The sequence below is a fragment of the Acomys russatus genome, chromosome 7 (assembly GCF_903995435.1).
Source record: "Acomys russatus chromosome 7, mAcoRus1.1, whole genome shotgun sequence".
In the NCBI taxonomy this organism is placed as follows: Eukaryota; Metazoa; Chordata; class Mammalia; order Rodentia; family Muridae; genus Acomys; species Acomys russatus.
Window position 1 is genome coordinate 22,730,748 of NC_067143.1, and position 16,720 is coordinate 22,747,467.

The following is a 16,720-nucleotide window of genomic DNA, read 5'->3' on the forward strand; positions in this document are numbered from 1 at the left end:
GGGCGGCCTGCAGAGTAAGAGTCTCAGCTAGCTGTACTTAACAGGGAGTTAATATCCAGAGTTTATATGAGGAACTGCAAAAATTAAACATAAGCGCTCCACAAAACTGCCAACCAATAAATGGGTTAGCTGGGTGTGGTGGTCCATGCCTTTAAGCTCAAGAGGCAGAAGCAAGCTGATCTCTATGAACTCAAGGCTAGTCTTGTCTACATAGTGAATTCCAGCCCAGCCAGGGTTACATAAGTAAGATTTTGCCTCAAAAATAATGACTGAACAGACAATTTTATATATAATATATATGTATATGTGTGTGTTGGGTTTTTTTTTTTTTTTTTTTTTTTTTTGTTTTTTGGAGACAGGGTTTCTCTGTTTAACAGTCCTGGCCTCACTTTGTAGACCAGGCTGGCCTCAAACTCATAACAATCGCCTGCCTTTGCCTGCCCGACCACACCCCACCCCCAGTACTGGGATCAAAGGCATGCGGCGCCACACCCAGCTGGTCAATAAATATTTTAAAAAGCACAAAGCATCCTTTGCCATCAGGGGAATGCAAATTAAAACTGCTTTGAGATTCTATTTCACCCCAGTCAGAATGGCTACCATCAAGAATGCAAAGGTCAACAAATGCTGATGACCGTGTGCCATGAGACTCGGCTGGCACACTCCTGGGTGTGCACCCCAGACTATCCCCACACAGAGGCATGTGCACATCTATCCTTATTGCTCTAGTCTCCACAGCTAAGATGGAACCAGCTCAGATTCTATCAACAGATAAATAGATCATGAAAAATATAAAATTTTCAGAAAACGGAGGATCTGGAAATTATATTAACCTAAGAAACCCAGACTCAGACAAGTATTGCACACTGTCTCACGTGTGGATCCTAGCTTTCAATGTGTATGTGTACGTGGCCATGTGGGTACAGTCAGTAAAAGCAGAGACTACCAGAGAGGAAAAGAAAGAAGTGCTATGGGGCACATGTAAATGAGCCTGGAAAAGGGCTACCGGGGGCAAATGGAAGAGGATAAACAAAAAATAAATTATGCTTGAAACACAATTCTTTGTATGCTAATTCAAAATAAATAATTTCCAAATGTATTATAGCTTAATAAGTCTATTTATGATATATTAGCAAATAGCCTTCACTGATTGGAAATTAAAAAACTAAAACTGGTCTGTTACCTAAAAGATTTTTTAGTCCATGGTTCAGTTCTATTACCCTCAGTGACTACATACCAAACCATTCAGTCACTTAACGACACTGCCCCCAGGCCCAGCCAGAAGCATCAACGCACAGCTTGTTGTCTTCTCCTCACGCCACCCGCTTTCTGGACAAACACCCCATGTGGGCCACTTTTACCACTAAGTGCTCCTCACACTCAATGTGCTACACACCACCCTCTAAAACCCTAGCTTGCACTGCATACTCTTTCTGCATGCTCATTCCTGTAGTAAGAGACAGACAACCCCAGAGAAAACAGCACTCATGAAGCTGGCAAAGCGCACGAATGAGGTGACACGGTGGCAGCCAGTTGGCTTCTTCTTGGCTCTCCTGGGCCCTTCCTTTTTCCATGAACATGGCTGACCCATGTAATCTACAGGATTTAGTGGGTGACTCTGAGCTGGGACACTGAGGTTAGTCCATGCTGTAGGTGTCAATCATCCTCTCTCAGAGTACTTACTATTTGTACTGTATTTTTGCCAGAAAAAGCATTTGAAGTCTTTGTTTTTCTAGTCACTTCTAGCACAGTCCTGACATGCTAGTTGGTACTCAGTATTTGAACAACAAATAAAACACACAATGAGCAGGGACTGACTTTATCCACATTTCTATAAATATCAAAGTTAATTTCATGAGACTTTTAAAACTTCTGTCAATAATTTTTTGTTTATATTTTTATGTCTTTTTGTATGTTTTATACTCTATTCTCTATTCTCCCCCAGAGTTGTGACATATATACAAACATATATACATACATACATACATACACACATACATACATACACACACCATAAGCAAAATACTATCAATGAAATATCTAACATAGCATTTCTATATATGTACATATGTACCTATATTATAGACCAGATTCTTGCATTAAGTTCTATGGGTCCCTAAGACTGTGTCACTCTGTACTGCTGGTGCAGCTGAGCAGAGCTGCTGTGCTTTTGTATCTCAGCCCACAAGGCAGCTGGAAGCAACATGTGCGAGAGTGAAGGACCAAGTGAACAGAGCCTGTGTCAGTTCATACAGCATCTTGCACAGGGCCTTTCTGTAACAGTTGTTCCCTGATCCCCAGCTGCACGTCAGGGCCATCAGGGCTGGCACTGGGTCACTTTGCTCATCGTGGTATTTGATGGAATTTGCCCACTAAACACCCAACAGATGAACATGTTACCCACATTCCTGTTCAAACAAGCTCTCTTGCTAGACCTCACAGGCATGCACACCTTTCCTTCCATCAGGACCTTCTCTGTGTCTTTCCTCCCCTCTCCTACAGAAAGGCAGGAAAGAGCAGGACTCTGGCTGGGAATGGGTACCTTGGCTTTTGTTTTATTCTGGGTAGAAAAAAGAAGGAAAAGTTACACCTCTCTACAGCACCCCTAGAATTTTGGGAATGCTCTGCCATTTAAATACTACTCATAGCAGTATCATTTTTAGACATAAATTAGGCCGAATGACCTACAAAGGACAAGTGGCTTAGGGATCTAATGACCAGAACACTCTAAGTTTTGTATTACGCCAACAGACTGAAGTGGAGCACAGTGTATTCACAAGCTGGACCGCACACACTTCAATACTGGGTGTTATGTATGTCCTATTGCTATCAATGAGGTAAGCGCCTAACAATATGAAGAAAGCACTGACCACTAACCGACACTTCATGTATCTTTTTCCTAATTATTTCTCCAAAGGTTTGCATTTCCCTAAAATCCACTACCATTGCTGTTGGTACAAACTCAAAGATGAAAAACATTCTCTAGTCATCTCAAACAGAAGATTCTGGAAGTCAGTAATGGCTATCTAAACAACAACTATTCCCTAACTGACCTTTCAGTGCAGCCTGTGGGGGTCAGGGCTGGAGCTTGCTTACATCTTCTGTACTAAGGACTGAGGTCAGGCTATAATAAAGCCCTTTAAGAACTCACTAGAATTTGGCTATATGGTGTCACAACTGTGGCAAAGTCAGCTGTAGAAAAGCCACTCAGCTAAAACCTGTAACACGATCTATTGTTCCTGCTTCAAGAAGGTTTTGATTTCATCAGCCTGAGCAGGCTGAGTTCATCTAGGCTTCCCATGATAACAAATGTGCCTTCTTCCTAAGGGAATGGCATGGTTCCTAGGATGGCTGTCTCTGGAGCAATCAGCACTCACTACCCATTCCCTGGAGCTGGGCCAACACAGAAACAGCTGTCCTCTCTGTGTTCAGTATCACCGCCTATCTTCTCACTGAGCTACAGAGAGTGTGAGTCAGGCTGTGCAGCTGGCTGGGAGTGAGAAGGAGTCAGATGTGTTAGTTACGTCATCTCAGAGGTGTCCCTTTAGCTGCTGAGGTGGGGAAGTAAGCTGGGAGTATGGCAGTTCTTTCACCTCACACCACACGGAAACACTTCATTTCAGGTGCTTGTGCTGTCCCATACAGGGAGGCTGAGGCCACCTTCCTGAAAGCGCTTGAGAAGGGGATTATTGTTGCTCTGACTGAAACATCTGCTTGGTGGCCCGACTCATGATTCATAAGAAGAGACTAGGTCTGCTGCTGAATTCTACGTACAATTGGTAACAATCTTAGATGAAAGGCAAACACTACAGCAAATGGTCTTTGCAATCACGGTCCACGGAAGATAATTGTTTCACTTAATGCCAATTCCTCTCCTTTCTAGAGTTTATAATGGTATGTGTGGCAATGGGGTCATACACGAATCTTCATGCTCTAGGCTTAAATATACCCAATTCTGTCAACAGAGACAGAAGTAGAGCTATGTCTATGGTGAAAAAGAAAAGATAAAACACACGCTCTCACACTTTTCCTTAGACTGGAAAGTTAGCACTGACTGCACACATCCCAACAGCTGAACTCAAAAGACAATATTCTAAACTGTTTGCCTGATAGTCTTAGTTCATAAAGATATTTGGCTTAGCATATTAAGGACAAAGATAAAATTAAGTAGACTTAGCAAAACTAGCTCATCTACTTTGAAATCCGAACTGCAAAGCCAGCCTTACCCACTGCAGCCGATGACTTTGTTGTAGAGATACGATGGCAGGCCTTTCAGGTGGATGTTGTTATCCACATACACGTACTGCAGTTCTCGAGAGCGACCTAGATCTGGAGGAGAGGGAACAGTGCTGTAATTCCTTTAGGAATGAGCCAATGGTATGAAATACAAAATGTAATGCATGACATCATAATTAACACCAAATTTCTATTATGGAAGAAAAAAATGAATGCTTGATTCTGAGTGTAAACTTATGGCAGTTGTAACATTGGCTTTTGTGTTAGAAAACATAGTGTAGAAAACTTACTTAACCTAAACTTTGATTTTTAAACTGGAAGATGAAATTATCAGCAGCAGAATATTTAGTTTCTTCTCACATAAGACTTCTTGACATTTTATAGACAATTTCAATTGTCTTGTTATAGGACCTCCATTTTCTCCTTTGGGTCCACAGAAAATGTTATACAAAGTAAGGTGACAGGTCAACCTAAACAAACACCTATTTTGTATCCATTCCTTCTTAAAACTCGATTTTACGTTGGAAAGTGGTGGCGCATGCCTTTAATTCCAGCATTTGGAATGTAGAGGCAGATAGATCTCTATTACTTAAAGGCCAGCCTGGTCTAGAGTTCCACAACAGCCAGGGCTACACAGAGAAACACTGTCTCAAAAAAGCAAAAACCAACCAACCAAACCCTTGATTTTACTTTTACATGTATGTGTGTGATCCTGAATGCATGTCTGTGTAGTACATGAGCAATGACTGCAGAGGTCTGAAGAGGGCGTTGGAGCCCCAAGAACTGGAATTGTGATGTTTATGACTCACCATATGGGTGCTGAGAATTGAATTTGTATCCTCTGAAAGAACAGCCAGTGCTTTTAAGCAGTGTGTGTGTGTGTGTGTGTGTGTGTGTGTGTGTGTGTGTGTGTGTGTGTGTGGTCTCTCACTGAACTGAACCTAGCACTCACCAACTGGGCTACAATGGATGGCCAGAGTCTCTGTCTTCCCCTAGCACTTAGACTTGCTTATAGAACCATGCCTTGCTTTTTGTGTGAGTGTTGGGAATCTGTCAGCTCCCCGGTTTGTACAAGCATTTACCTAGTAAGTCTTTGCCCCAGTACCTACTTCTGCCCTTTGACAAAGATTCTTTGCTTGGCTGAACTTTAGTGAAGCTCTTGAACTTTCTGTTACGTCCCTCTGTGTACTTCCTTGTAAAATCCAATTTTAATGATGAGCCCTGCTCAGTCAGTTTAGCAAGAACTACCCCTTCCTGTCTGCTGATTCTCAAGCTCATCCTCTGTCATCTCCTAGGGGATTTCTGATCAGGCTGGCTCACTGCAGGAAGAATACTGTTAGGTCAGGAGCCTCTTTACCCTCTTAGCTGTTTCCTATCCACTGACCCTAACCCTACTGACCTTTACCCTGCTACTCAAGTGTCCCGATTTCTATTTGCCCTCATTGTGTCTGGAGCTGTCCCAATCTATTTGCTTTGAAAGCTGTCACTGAACACTTGTTCTCCTTAGGCATTCCGAACATCAAGATTCTCATCGCCCTGTGATGGTGACTCGTGGTAGGTGATGAGGGGTGGATAGTGGAGGTGGCTAGGCATCGGGTAAGAGTCTGCCTAGAGAGGAGCCAGGCATATATGGGAACGAGTGACTCTTCTGCAGCTTCTGGATGAGGCAGAAGCCACCTGTCACTCAGAGGTAGCAATGAAGACAACAAAGAGTGGAAAGAGCTCCAAGTGAGGAAATGAGGGAAGCCGTACCCTCGTGTCAACTCTGAAGAAGCACTGTCAAGGCCCAGGTCAAACCTGCCATGGTCCCGGCTTTGAGCCTATACAAACATCCTATATTGTCTTAAAATCCTCCAGAAAATTCTACCCAACAGTTTTAGCGCTGCCTATAATGTTAGCACGGATCTTGTTTGCAGACATCACAGGGTTGCAGCGCAATGGCAACTGTTCTGCTGTCCCTTGTTCTGGCTAACTGAATTCTTCTGTAAGGACGAGTCATCCTGAGGCCCCCTCACAACAAAAGCCCCAAACTCTGTGGCATAGGTGGACTCTGGCTCCAGTTCCTCTCCTCTTGGTTACTGTTTGTTTTTTGAGACAGGGTCTCTCTGTGTAACCTTGGCTGTCCTAGACTCACTTTGTAGACCACACTGGCCTTGAACTCACAGCGATCCACCTGCCTCTGTCTCCCAAGTGCTCGGATTAAAGGCGTGCACCACCAAAGTGCCTTTGGTTACTTTCATAATGAATAAAATTTGGCTTTGATAACTTTCACAAAAAAAGGGGAAGAGTCATCTTTTAAGAATATTTTATTCAAGTATAGATTCATAGGCCACTCTACTGTAAAGAATAAAAACACAGTACCACTGTTAAATTGTCCTGCTGCACAAATGCTTCAGTCTCAGCAATTAGGAATGATGATGCACTTTGCTCTAAGTTCTTTTAACAAGTCCTCATTCTTTCCTGACCATTCAAGAGATTCTGGCATTGTAATACACTGCAGGCTCGGCTCACAACTTCTCTGCCAAAGCTCTGAAGCTGACCACTTCTCCAAGGAATCATATTCCCTCTTCCTGAAGAAACCATCTATGAACCAGGCGTGTCCATGACTACTGAGAGATCAGCACTTGGAGATCTTGGTGTCGGGGAAGCATGCATGTACATCGACCCTCCCAGACATGCGTCTCAGTTACTGGAGATGTTTCCAGCATAGCTCTGAAGAGTGAGTCTGCTAGGTCAGACTCTGCCACTGCCCATGTCCCTTCAGAGAGTATGTTAGTCTCAAGTCCCACTCACACTGTGAGTGAGAAAGCATCCCCTCACCCACAGGAAGCATTTAATATCATATTTTTATATTTTTGTTAATTATTGCTAAGAAACAGAGTATCAGGTTCGTTTACATCATAATTTTTTAATTTGGTATAAGCAAACAATTAAAAATTGTATTTCTGTAAATCCACCCCCACCCCATTTTCTACCAGGCTCTTGGAATTCTTGCCTTTCTTTTTTAAAGGGAAAACTCCATGTCTTTATTATATATTACTCATATTTTCTTTCAGTCTGTCAGTTGTCATTTGACTTTGTGGATAAGTGTTTTGTTATACAAAAAAATTATAAGCCAACGCCCCGCCCCCAATCCCTTCCCCTGTATTAGGAAGGCTAAAGCAGGAGCATGTGAGTTTGAGGCCAGACTGAACTACACGGTGACTTCAAGACCTCCTTGAACATTTAGCAAGACCATGTCTCAATAAAACAAATGTCAAAATCAGAATATTAAAAGCTTTTAATACAAATTCACCAAGCTTCTCCTCCTGCCTCTGGACTTGGAGATAGCTGGGTGGGCCTGTCCTGTGACACACAAGGTTGAAGCACACTTCATCTGTTCCCTGTCAGCACTGCGGGGTGTCCTTTTCCATCCTGCTCCTTCCCCTCTTTCTCTTTCCCTTTTGGTAGTTATTATGCTCATAACCCAGTTTGAATCTATTCTTATGTTTAGCATAAAATACTTGAGCATTAAACATTTATGTTTAGCTAGCAATTTATTCTTCCATTCTGAATTTTTTCTTACTTTTACACCAGAAAGAAAAAAAAGGATCTCTAAGATGGCTTAGTGGGTGCTGCCTGCCAAAGATGATGACTTGCGTGTCACCCTTAGAATGACACAGAGATGGAGAGAACTAACTCCTGTCTGTTGTTCTCCAGCCTCCACACATCCACCATGGCCCACGCGCGTGCACGCGCACACACACACACACACACACACACACACACACACACACACACACACACCACATGAATAATAAAAAATCTCTCAGGTTATCAAAAGAGAAAAAGTATCACCAAGTGCTCAGATTCCAGACTTTGTAACTGCTGCTAAATTAAGCTCCAAACATGTGAAGAGACAATGAGAAAAAAGCACTATCCATAAATCCCAGTGGCTGTGACATTGGCACCCATGGTACTAGGAGGGATCTCTGTGCCTCAGCAAGCTCATATTCGAAGTGGCACAATACTGTCTGCTCCCCAACTTTATCAGGTATAAGGATCATATGAAAAGAATATCAAGTTTAAATAATTATATGCCATATTTTTAAAGTATTAAAATATGTATTACCAAAATCCTAAGAACTGTTTTCTTAGTGAATCAAAAAATTCTACACTTAGAAAACAGGTAAGAAAAATATCAACTGATCAATACCATATTTCATTAACAACAGAAAAGGCCTCAGAAATCCACTAAAAAATACCTGTTTCCTCACAATTTCTCTGACAAATGTTTTTTTTTTGACAAATGTTTTTAAACAGACAGAAATATTAGAGAGTTTAAAGACATATAGAAAAAAATTTTTAAAGATTTATTTATTATGTATACAGTATGCAGCAGATCACATTATAGATGGTTGTGAGCCACCATGTGGTTGCTGGGAATTGAACTCAGGATCTCTGGAAGAGCAGTCAGTGCTCTTAACCACTGAGCCATCTCTCCAGCCTCAAGAAAACTTTCAAAAGAAAAGCTTCATTGATAAATTATATGTGGGCTGCTCATGGTGGCAATGAGTTTAATCCTAGCACTTGGGAGGCAGATGCAGGTGGATAGGATCTCTATGAATTCAAGGCCAGTCTGGTCTAAATAGCAAGTTCCAGGCCAACCAAGGCTATACAGTGAGAATTTGTCTCAAAAACAAAACATGAAAATTATAAATGGTCTCTACTCTCAGATTTACATTTCTGAGCCCCGGAGGGCTCAAGGAAAGCCGATCGAAGATTCCTGGCTTGGACTTGAACAGCAGTAAGGAAGGCATGGAGCACACTTAGCAATTAGGAGAGGGAAAGCAGAGAATAGGTCAGCGCCTGGGTTGCGTCTTCATCCTTCTTCTCACTAGACATGTGGCCTTAGGAGCTCGTCTGTGTGTTAAGGAGAATAAAACTGTCCCGAGCTTGGTAGGAATGACTAGGTTGATAAAGGGTCAAGTAGGAGCCTGGTGCAGAGCCTTCTCTAGAGTATGACAGCTATTATTCTCATTATTATTAGTAAGTGACACACCGAGAGTTGTGGCCAATTTACAGGGAACTGTCTTTGGCATGCAGCAAGGGTACTAACACTTTTCTACACTTTAATTGCATAGAAAGAGTTGGAAGCTATAGCCTCTGGAGATGAGAATTCATCCCTTCAAGCCAAGGACACAAAATTGGACATGACAGAGGAAGCACCTCTCTGCTCTAATATACAAAAAAAAAAAAAAAAAAAAAAAAAAAAAAAAAAAAGCCCCCGTGCAAATTAAATGAGGTGACATGCAGAGATCACACCACAAAGTTAAATACACACTGACACTTGCTACTTCTTACATAGCTTAGCCTTTTCCCCACTTCTTGCTTTATGGGGAAAAGATGTCTAGTTAATGATTTAAAAATACTATTAGCTTACATTCTACCTTAGGAAGAATCTGGCTGGTGCATCCTGAGCACTTTATAATTTATTACATATGCCCCTAACAGAGGATACTATTTTGTGCTACAGCTGAATCAAAACTAGTATCAATTGTGTTAAAACCTATTACATATTAGTGCCACTTAATCTTTCCAAGTAGCACAATCTGAGGGGGAGGGGAAAGAGAGACATAGGGGGAGGGTAGGGGGAAGGGAGAGGTGCAATGGCATGCTCTTAGTGTGTTTAGAATCAGAACTGCCTGGATCCTGGCTCTGCACTTGGTAACTGGTTTCTGATTCAGCCCCTTCCTTTGCTGTACAATGAAGATGACAATGTAACAGCCCACAGATGTGTGATTCCACGACACTGGTGCATATGGTGCCAAGGTTGACTGCACAGCAACCGGTGCCCAGCACTTCTTGGTCATTCACTGCCCTCTTCTGCATGTAGAGGTCAGAAGGAGTGGCAGTCCTGAAGAGAGCTAGGCAGCTGTTTCAGCTGACACAGCACAGCCTGCTGGTGAGGGTGAGACAGCTCCATGTTTGGCAAGGTCCCATTCCGAGAGAGCTGTGCTCTGGCAGCCTCAGGAAAGCATGCTCTTAGCTGGCCAGAAGACAATCAGCTGGCAAGACTCCCAAGCCAGAGGACTAGCATGTTAACAAATGCGGCTGAAGGATGAGTGTCTGCTGCATGCAAAAGCCTTGAGACTGCTCTTATATTGTATTACCTAGACCAGCCGGAAACTCACTAAGCTCCTCAGGCTTATGTCAAACTCATGGCAATCCTCCTGCTTCAGCGCCTCAATTCTAGAATTACAGGCATGAGCCCCATGCCTGACTTGGTTCTTACGTTCTTTTATTAAAATAATAGTATTTGTGTTATTTCTTAGGTTATTTATTTTATGAGTATGAAGGTTTTTCACCTGCACGTATGCAGGTGCACCAAGGCATGCCTGTTTTTATGGAAATCAGAAGAAGGCATTAGATCCCTTGGATCTGAAGCTATGAGTTACAGATGGTTGTGAGCCACCATGGGGGTGCTGGGAATTGAACCCAGGTCCTCTGAAAAGCAGTATGTGCTCTAAACCACTCCACCATTGCTCCAGCCCCTGGTTCTTATATTCTTAAAACAGAAAATCTTCACTCAATGATAGGCTTTAGAAGAGACTATTTACCTACTAGCTAATAAGATCACAGTTTATTTTCTTCTTTTGGTTGATATTATTTATTCATATTAATCCACCAATATCCTAAGCTAAATAATAAAAACATTTCTCAAAACTTGTGGTACTTGGGAAGCAGAGACAGGTGGGTCTCTGAGCTTAAGGACAGTCCGGCCAACATAGTGAGTTCTAAGACAGCCACGGCTATGTAGGGAAATCCTGTCTCAAAAACCCCAAACACACAAACAACAAAAGCCTGGCGAAAAAGGCTCAGTATGTAAAACTTAGAAAGCCCAGATTTTAAAGCCATCAATAACTTTTCAGGTTTCTCTGTGTAGAAGCCCTTGCTGTCCTAGAACTCACTCTGGCCTCAAACTCACAGAAATCTACCTGCCTCTGCCTCCTGAATACTGGGATTAAAGGCGTATATCATCCAGGGCTTTAGGCTACTTTTAAAATAACTGTACCATACCTCAAGTAGTTCCTTCTTTTACAGACTCACAGATCAAAGTGTGGTGTTTAGAAATCAGCAAAAGCTAAGAGTCCTGCACAAACCCCAGTTCCTTTCCTTTTTTTTTTTTTTCAACTTTGAGGCTCTGGCATATGCAGTCCACATGGCTGTAGGGACAACAAGCTGCTGTGTGTTCCGGCTATTGCTCTCTCAACCACGCAGTGTAAGCAAGAACAGGGTGATGCGTGCCAGGACAGAACAGGGCTTGTGTTTATTACACCTTGACTAGTATAAAATTCTTTTAATTATCAAAAGATAATAATAAAATCCTTTAAACGAAAAGATGGGGCTAAGAAAAACCAAAGCATCAAAGCAGCAGATCAAAACCGCCTGCTTGGAATTCTCTGGCAGTGTCAACCCAGTCACTATAGTTCAGTAAGCCAGATATCCAGCACTATAAAACACAGGGTTTTCCACACAGCTCATTTACAGACCACTCAAAAAGGACTCTCAAAATTAAGTTAAACCACCTATGCGACCCCCCTAAATAACGAGGACACTTGAGTCACTCTTCCAGAACAATGGGTTCCTTTAGGGGCAGGCATCTTTGAACACGGGCAGACCCATGCTCCAGACTCCATTACACCTTTCACACAGTCATAGTCACTGATATAGCCAACTTTCACAAGATAAAACTTCAGGGTTGGCAAGATGGCACAGTGGGTAAAGCACTTGCCACCAAGCGTGATGATCTGAAGTGGTTCTAAGTTCCTACGTGGTAAAATAGCACCAGTTCCAGCATGTTGTCCTTGGACTGTGCAGTGTGTGCATACATGCATGCACAGAGGTGGGAGAGGAGGGGAGGAGAGGAGACACATTTAACAAAACCCTTTCACAGGGCTTGTGGCTGAGATGGCTCCTTACAATAGATTTGACTGGTGGAAGGCTTGCTTTGCTGTTGGTTTAAACAGTCACACTCCAAGGTCTCTATTTCCATTGCACGGGTCAAGTAACAGAAACCATAAGCAATGGGCTAGGGACTGTACAAGAAGTTTTGGGGCACAAACATTAAGACATATTGTTTATCATTTTTATAGTCTGATGTAAGAACAAAAGTAGTTCATGCTGATTGTAATTTATGAAGCATTTACACAGTGGTATGCATTTTATATGTATCTTACAGAATTATTACAATAGTGCTGTTGAACATGTATTATTACCCTATTACGGGTAATTAGATTAAATAACTTTCCTATGGCCAAGTCCATGAAGCTATTTAAATGTAGAACTGGAACTGCAGGCGTAAGTGCCTGCTTCAGCATGATGTGTGCTGGGCAGCCCTTTAAGTAGGCCTCACACAGAAAACAGGGGTGGTACCACCCAGAGAAGGCATGGATGTTGAAGGAACATATCTCAGGCGTCCAACTGTGATGTCAGAGCTGGCTCTGTAAGAGGCACTGCCAAGGAAACAAGTGAGCAACAAACATTGCTTTTCTTCCTTTAAAATACCAGGAGACTAGTAGGTAAGTTCTGACTCACAGACTTCAGGTAGAGATATGAAGGGTTGGACGATCTCCTTTAGGGGGATCCTTGGGAAGGACATGTGCCCAGCATGATGGGGAGTTGAGGACTCAAAAAACACACTGGCTAGTGCCATGGCCGACAGCCAAAGAGCAGAGTGTCTCTGCTCTGAGGCATCCTGAATGGTTGGACTCGGGCCTGTGTGTTTTAAACTTGGAACAGTGTCTGATAGAAACACCAGATTCCTACTTTTAAGTCAGTTAACGACATCATCCAGATGCTGCCAGCACTGCACATTCTTGTCACTGTTCTAAAAAACTGTAAATGCCAGAACCCAAAGAACAAAAGTTTTGCTGGTGAGTATCTGGCTCCAGGCTTACCCTCTTGGCACTTAGTTTTCTAAATTTCACATCTGTATCTTTCTATGAATGGGTGACAGGCTATTTGTTTGCTTGTTTGAGATAGAATTTTATGTAGTCCAGGATGCTCAGTCTCATTATGTGACTAAGGACGACCTCAAACTCCCGATTCTCTTGCCTTTACCACTCAAGTGCTGGGGTTATAGACATGTACCACCCCATCTGGCTTTGTTTTGTTTTTAATTGGTACTTTCAAGAGAACAGGGCTTGATTTTTCCATCTCGATCTCTTCCTACCCCACCAAATCCTACTCGAGCTTAGCAAAAAATACATATTTGTCCACATAAGCTCAGCTAATCTCAGTGTGCTTTCTCATTACATACTAGCATAGAAAGTCAACATCTTACCCATCCTAACAGAAGCCACATTAAATAATCTCTGTTAGTTGTCTAAGAAAATCTAAAGCCAAAGAAAATACCTAGGAGGACAATGTAGCCCTATCATGTGACAGCAGAAAGGGATCAGACAAAGAAAATGACTTTTATCACAAATACTTACAAAAGGGAACACTGAACATCATTCATTCCTCCCTTCACCTTCCCTCTCTTCCTTCTCCCCCCTTCCTCTTCTCCCTCAGTGCCCAACACAGATGTATACATATGTATGTGGGAGTCAGAGGTCAGCCTCAGAGTTGTCCCTCAGATGCTGTTCATCGTGTGTTCTGAGACAGGCTCTCTGCTGGCAAAAAGCTTACTAAGTAGGCCAGGCTTACATGTGTGTGAGAGACACAACCCAGCTCTCTCATAAGGTTCTGGCGTGAACTTGGGTGCAAGCACTTAGTCTGAGCTACATCCCTAGCACAAATATCCATTTTCTTGAAGAAATTTGGATTCCAGAATTAAAACTTCACTCTTAAAGCAAAAGATTTATGGATTTTAATTAATAGATCAATTTCCTCCCATATCTTCCCATTAATAACTTTTGGAATTTATTATCAAGGCTTTTTTCCCATTATGTCTACTTTGTAATTACTTTAATTTCTCTTTGAGTTTTTCATTGTATTAAAATTTTTCCTTGATTACAGACCTATCCAACATTATTCCCACAGAAGAAAATTTTTTAGCTTCATGTTTAGGTTTCCCTGTAGAAAGCTGTTATCCCACTTTGAGGTCAAGTGTAGGTCTAACTCCAACTCCTCAGACTGTCTCTACTAGAACAAATGTGCTAGCATTAAAACTTATTGAAGGCTACAAACTTGGCACCTAATTCCTATCAACTGGAGTTACAAGGGCCTCACAGCAGCAGTTCTTCCAACTATATCCACACCTTTATAGCTCACAACAGGGCTGACCAGCATCTCTAAAACTGGGGCCATGAAACTACTAACCAACACATGCATCAGAACACCATTAGCACTCACAACTTCCCAAGCAAACACTTCACTACTGGACTTCCTAAGGGACAACACTGAGGCTGGTCTAGAAGACCAGGTCATTTATTTCTCATTATTATGCTCTACTAACTTCTGGACTTATTCCATGATAATTTATGCAAGGCTAGCTTATAAACCTCAATCACATGCTAAATGTTCTTAAGAACTTACTTACTGGGGTTAGGAGCGATGGCTCAGCAGTTAAGAGTACTTGCTGTTCTTGTAGAGGACCTATATCAGTTCCAGCATCCACACTACAGCTCACAACCGTATGTAACCCCAATTCCAGGCAATCTGAGAGCACCAGGCACACACATGGTACACATACATACATGCAGGCAACACACACACACATACACACAATATAAACAACTTTTTCAAAACAAATATTTATTATTTTATGCACGTGTGTGTGTGTGTGCACGCGTGTGTGCATGCGTGTGCACATGCGCACCCAGTGGCATGAACATGCCGAGTCACAGGACAATTTGCACGAGTTAGTTCTTTCCTTCCACTCTGTGAGTTCTGGGGATCAAATTCGGGTGCTCAGGCTGGATGGCAAGCACTTTTAGTAGCTGAGCCATCTTGTTTACCCTTATTTATCCTTTTCTAAATAAACAATAAAAATTTATCCTGCTAAAGGAGATGCACCTTTGTTTTCTTCTCAACTACAAATGTTACAAGCATTGAATTTAGTGACACAGCACTTTCAGGGAGCAAAACATGGTTTTCCGCAGCCGATCTGTGCCTAGCACCCCCCCATCCTTGCATCTAGTATTCAACACGGGCTAAGTAGGAAACATTCCCAAATAATTAGGCTTATTAATTATGCAAGGAAAACCAGGAGCACCTGGGAAAAAGCTTTTTTTCCCTGAATTCCCCTGAGCTCTCAGAATCTAAGAGGTGAAGTCACAAATCTGTGAGCTAGTTAGTCAACCAAGTTTTACCAAGCTAACAGTGAAAATTCAAGTTTTGAGATCTCTGCTAACTTCCGTAGCATGAGGCTCAAGTGGCTCCTCTTTTCCTCCCAGGCTGATAGTCACCTCTGTGAGCAAAGCCTGCCTGTAGGCTCACCTGTCATTCACCTGTCAGTGTACAGTAATAATAGGAGCGTCTTTCTTTGTGATACATCTTTTTAACTCAGGAAGAACACAGACAAAGAGCCTCAATGTCTTTGACAGTATTACAAATGACTAAAGCAGCACACAGTCAAAGACAGCTAATAGGCCTGCCAGTATCACACACATCCAAGTCATCCTTACAGGCAGCTTCTGTAGCTGCCATCTGAAGCAGCAAGCATGCAACAGCCGTACAAGAAATCCCATAAAAACTGAGCTCCAGGGGGCTAGAGAGACAGCTTAGCAGTTAAAAGCTCTGACTGTTTTTCCAGAGGACCCAGGTTCAATTCTCATCACCCACATGGCAGCTCACAGATATACATGCTGGCTACCAATGCATATGGAATAAAAATAAATTAAGCCAGGTGTGGTGGTACACACCTTAAACCTAGCACTTAGGAGGCAGAGGCAGGTGGATCTCTGAGTTTAACAGCATCCTGGTCTACAAAGCAAGTTCCAGGACAGTCAGAGCTATTATACAGAGAAACCCTGTCTCAAATAGCCAAAACAGGGCTAGAGAGATGGCTTGGTGGTTAAGAGCACTGGCTATTTTTCCAACGGTCCTGACTTCAATTCCAACAACCACATAGTAACTCATAACCATCTGTAATGAGATCTGGTGTCCTCTTCTGGTGTTTTCACACATGTAAGCAGAATAATGTATGTATGTATGTATGTATGTATGTTTGTTTGTTTGTATGTATAAATATCCTTAACAAAAAGCCAAAACAAATGAGAGAGACAGACAGACACATAAGACAGACAGACTAGGTTCTATTTAGCCCAACCTCTGTAAGAAACTGAATTCAGTAAGTGGCCTCCAAATTATGGGTCCCACCTCCCTCACAGAGACAACACATATCTCACAAGACTTATGGTTCCTATGCCAAGTTCTAAGCAGCATGGCCAAATACAAAGCTTTCTATTGCTCGAAAAGTGTGTGTGTGTGTGTGTGTGTGTGTGTCTGTCTGTCTGTATGAATAACCATTAAATATTCATATTTTCCAAGAGTCTAT

General features: G+C 42.3%; 1 protein-coding gene across 2 annotated transcripts in view; it reads right to left on the reverse strand.

The window, feature by feature from the left end:
• Positions 1 to 16,720, reverse strand: part of Lrrc28 (leucine rich repeat containing 28) — a 124,158-nt gene that overhangs the window by 24,733 nt on the left and 82,705 nt on the right. For both annotated transcript variants that reach the window (XM_051148705.1, XM_051148704.1), the window contains one exon: positions 4,227 to 4,329. In XM_051148705.1, coding sequence (XP_051004662.1) covers positions 4,227 to 4,329 — 103 coding nt within the window. The remainder of the gene's footprint in view (positions 1 to 4,226; positions 4,330 to 16,720) is intronic.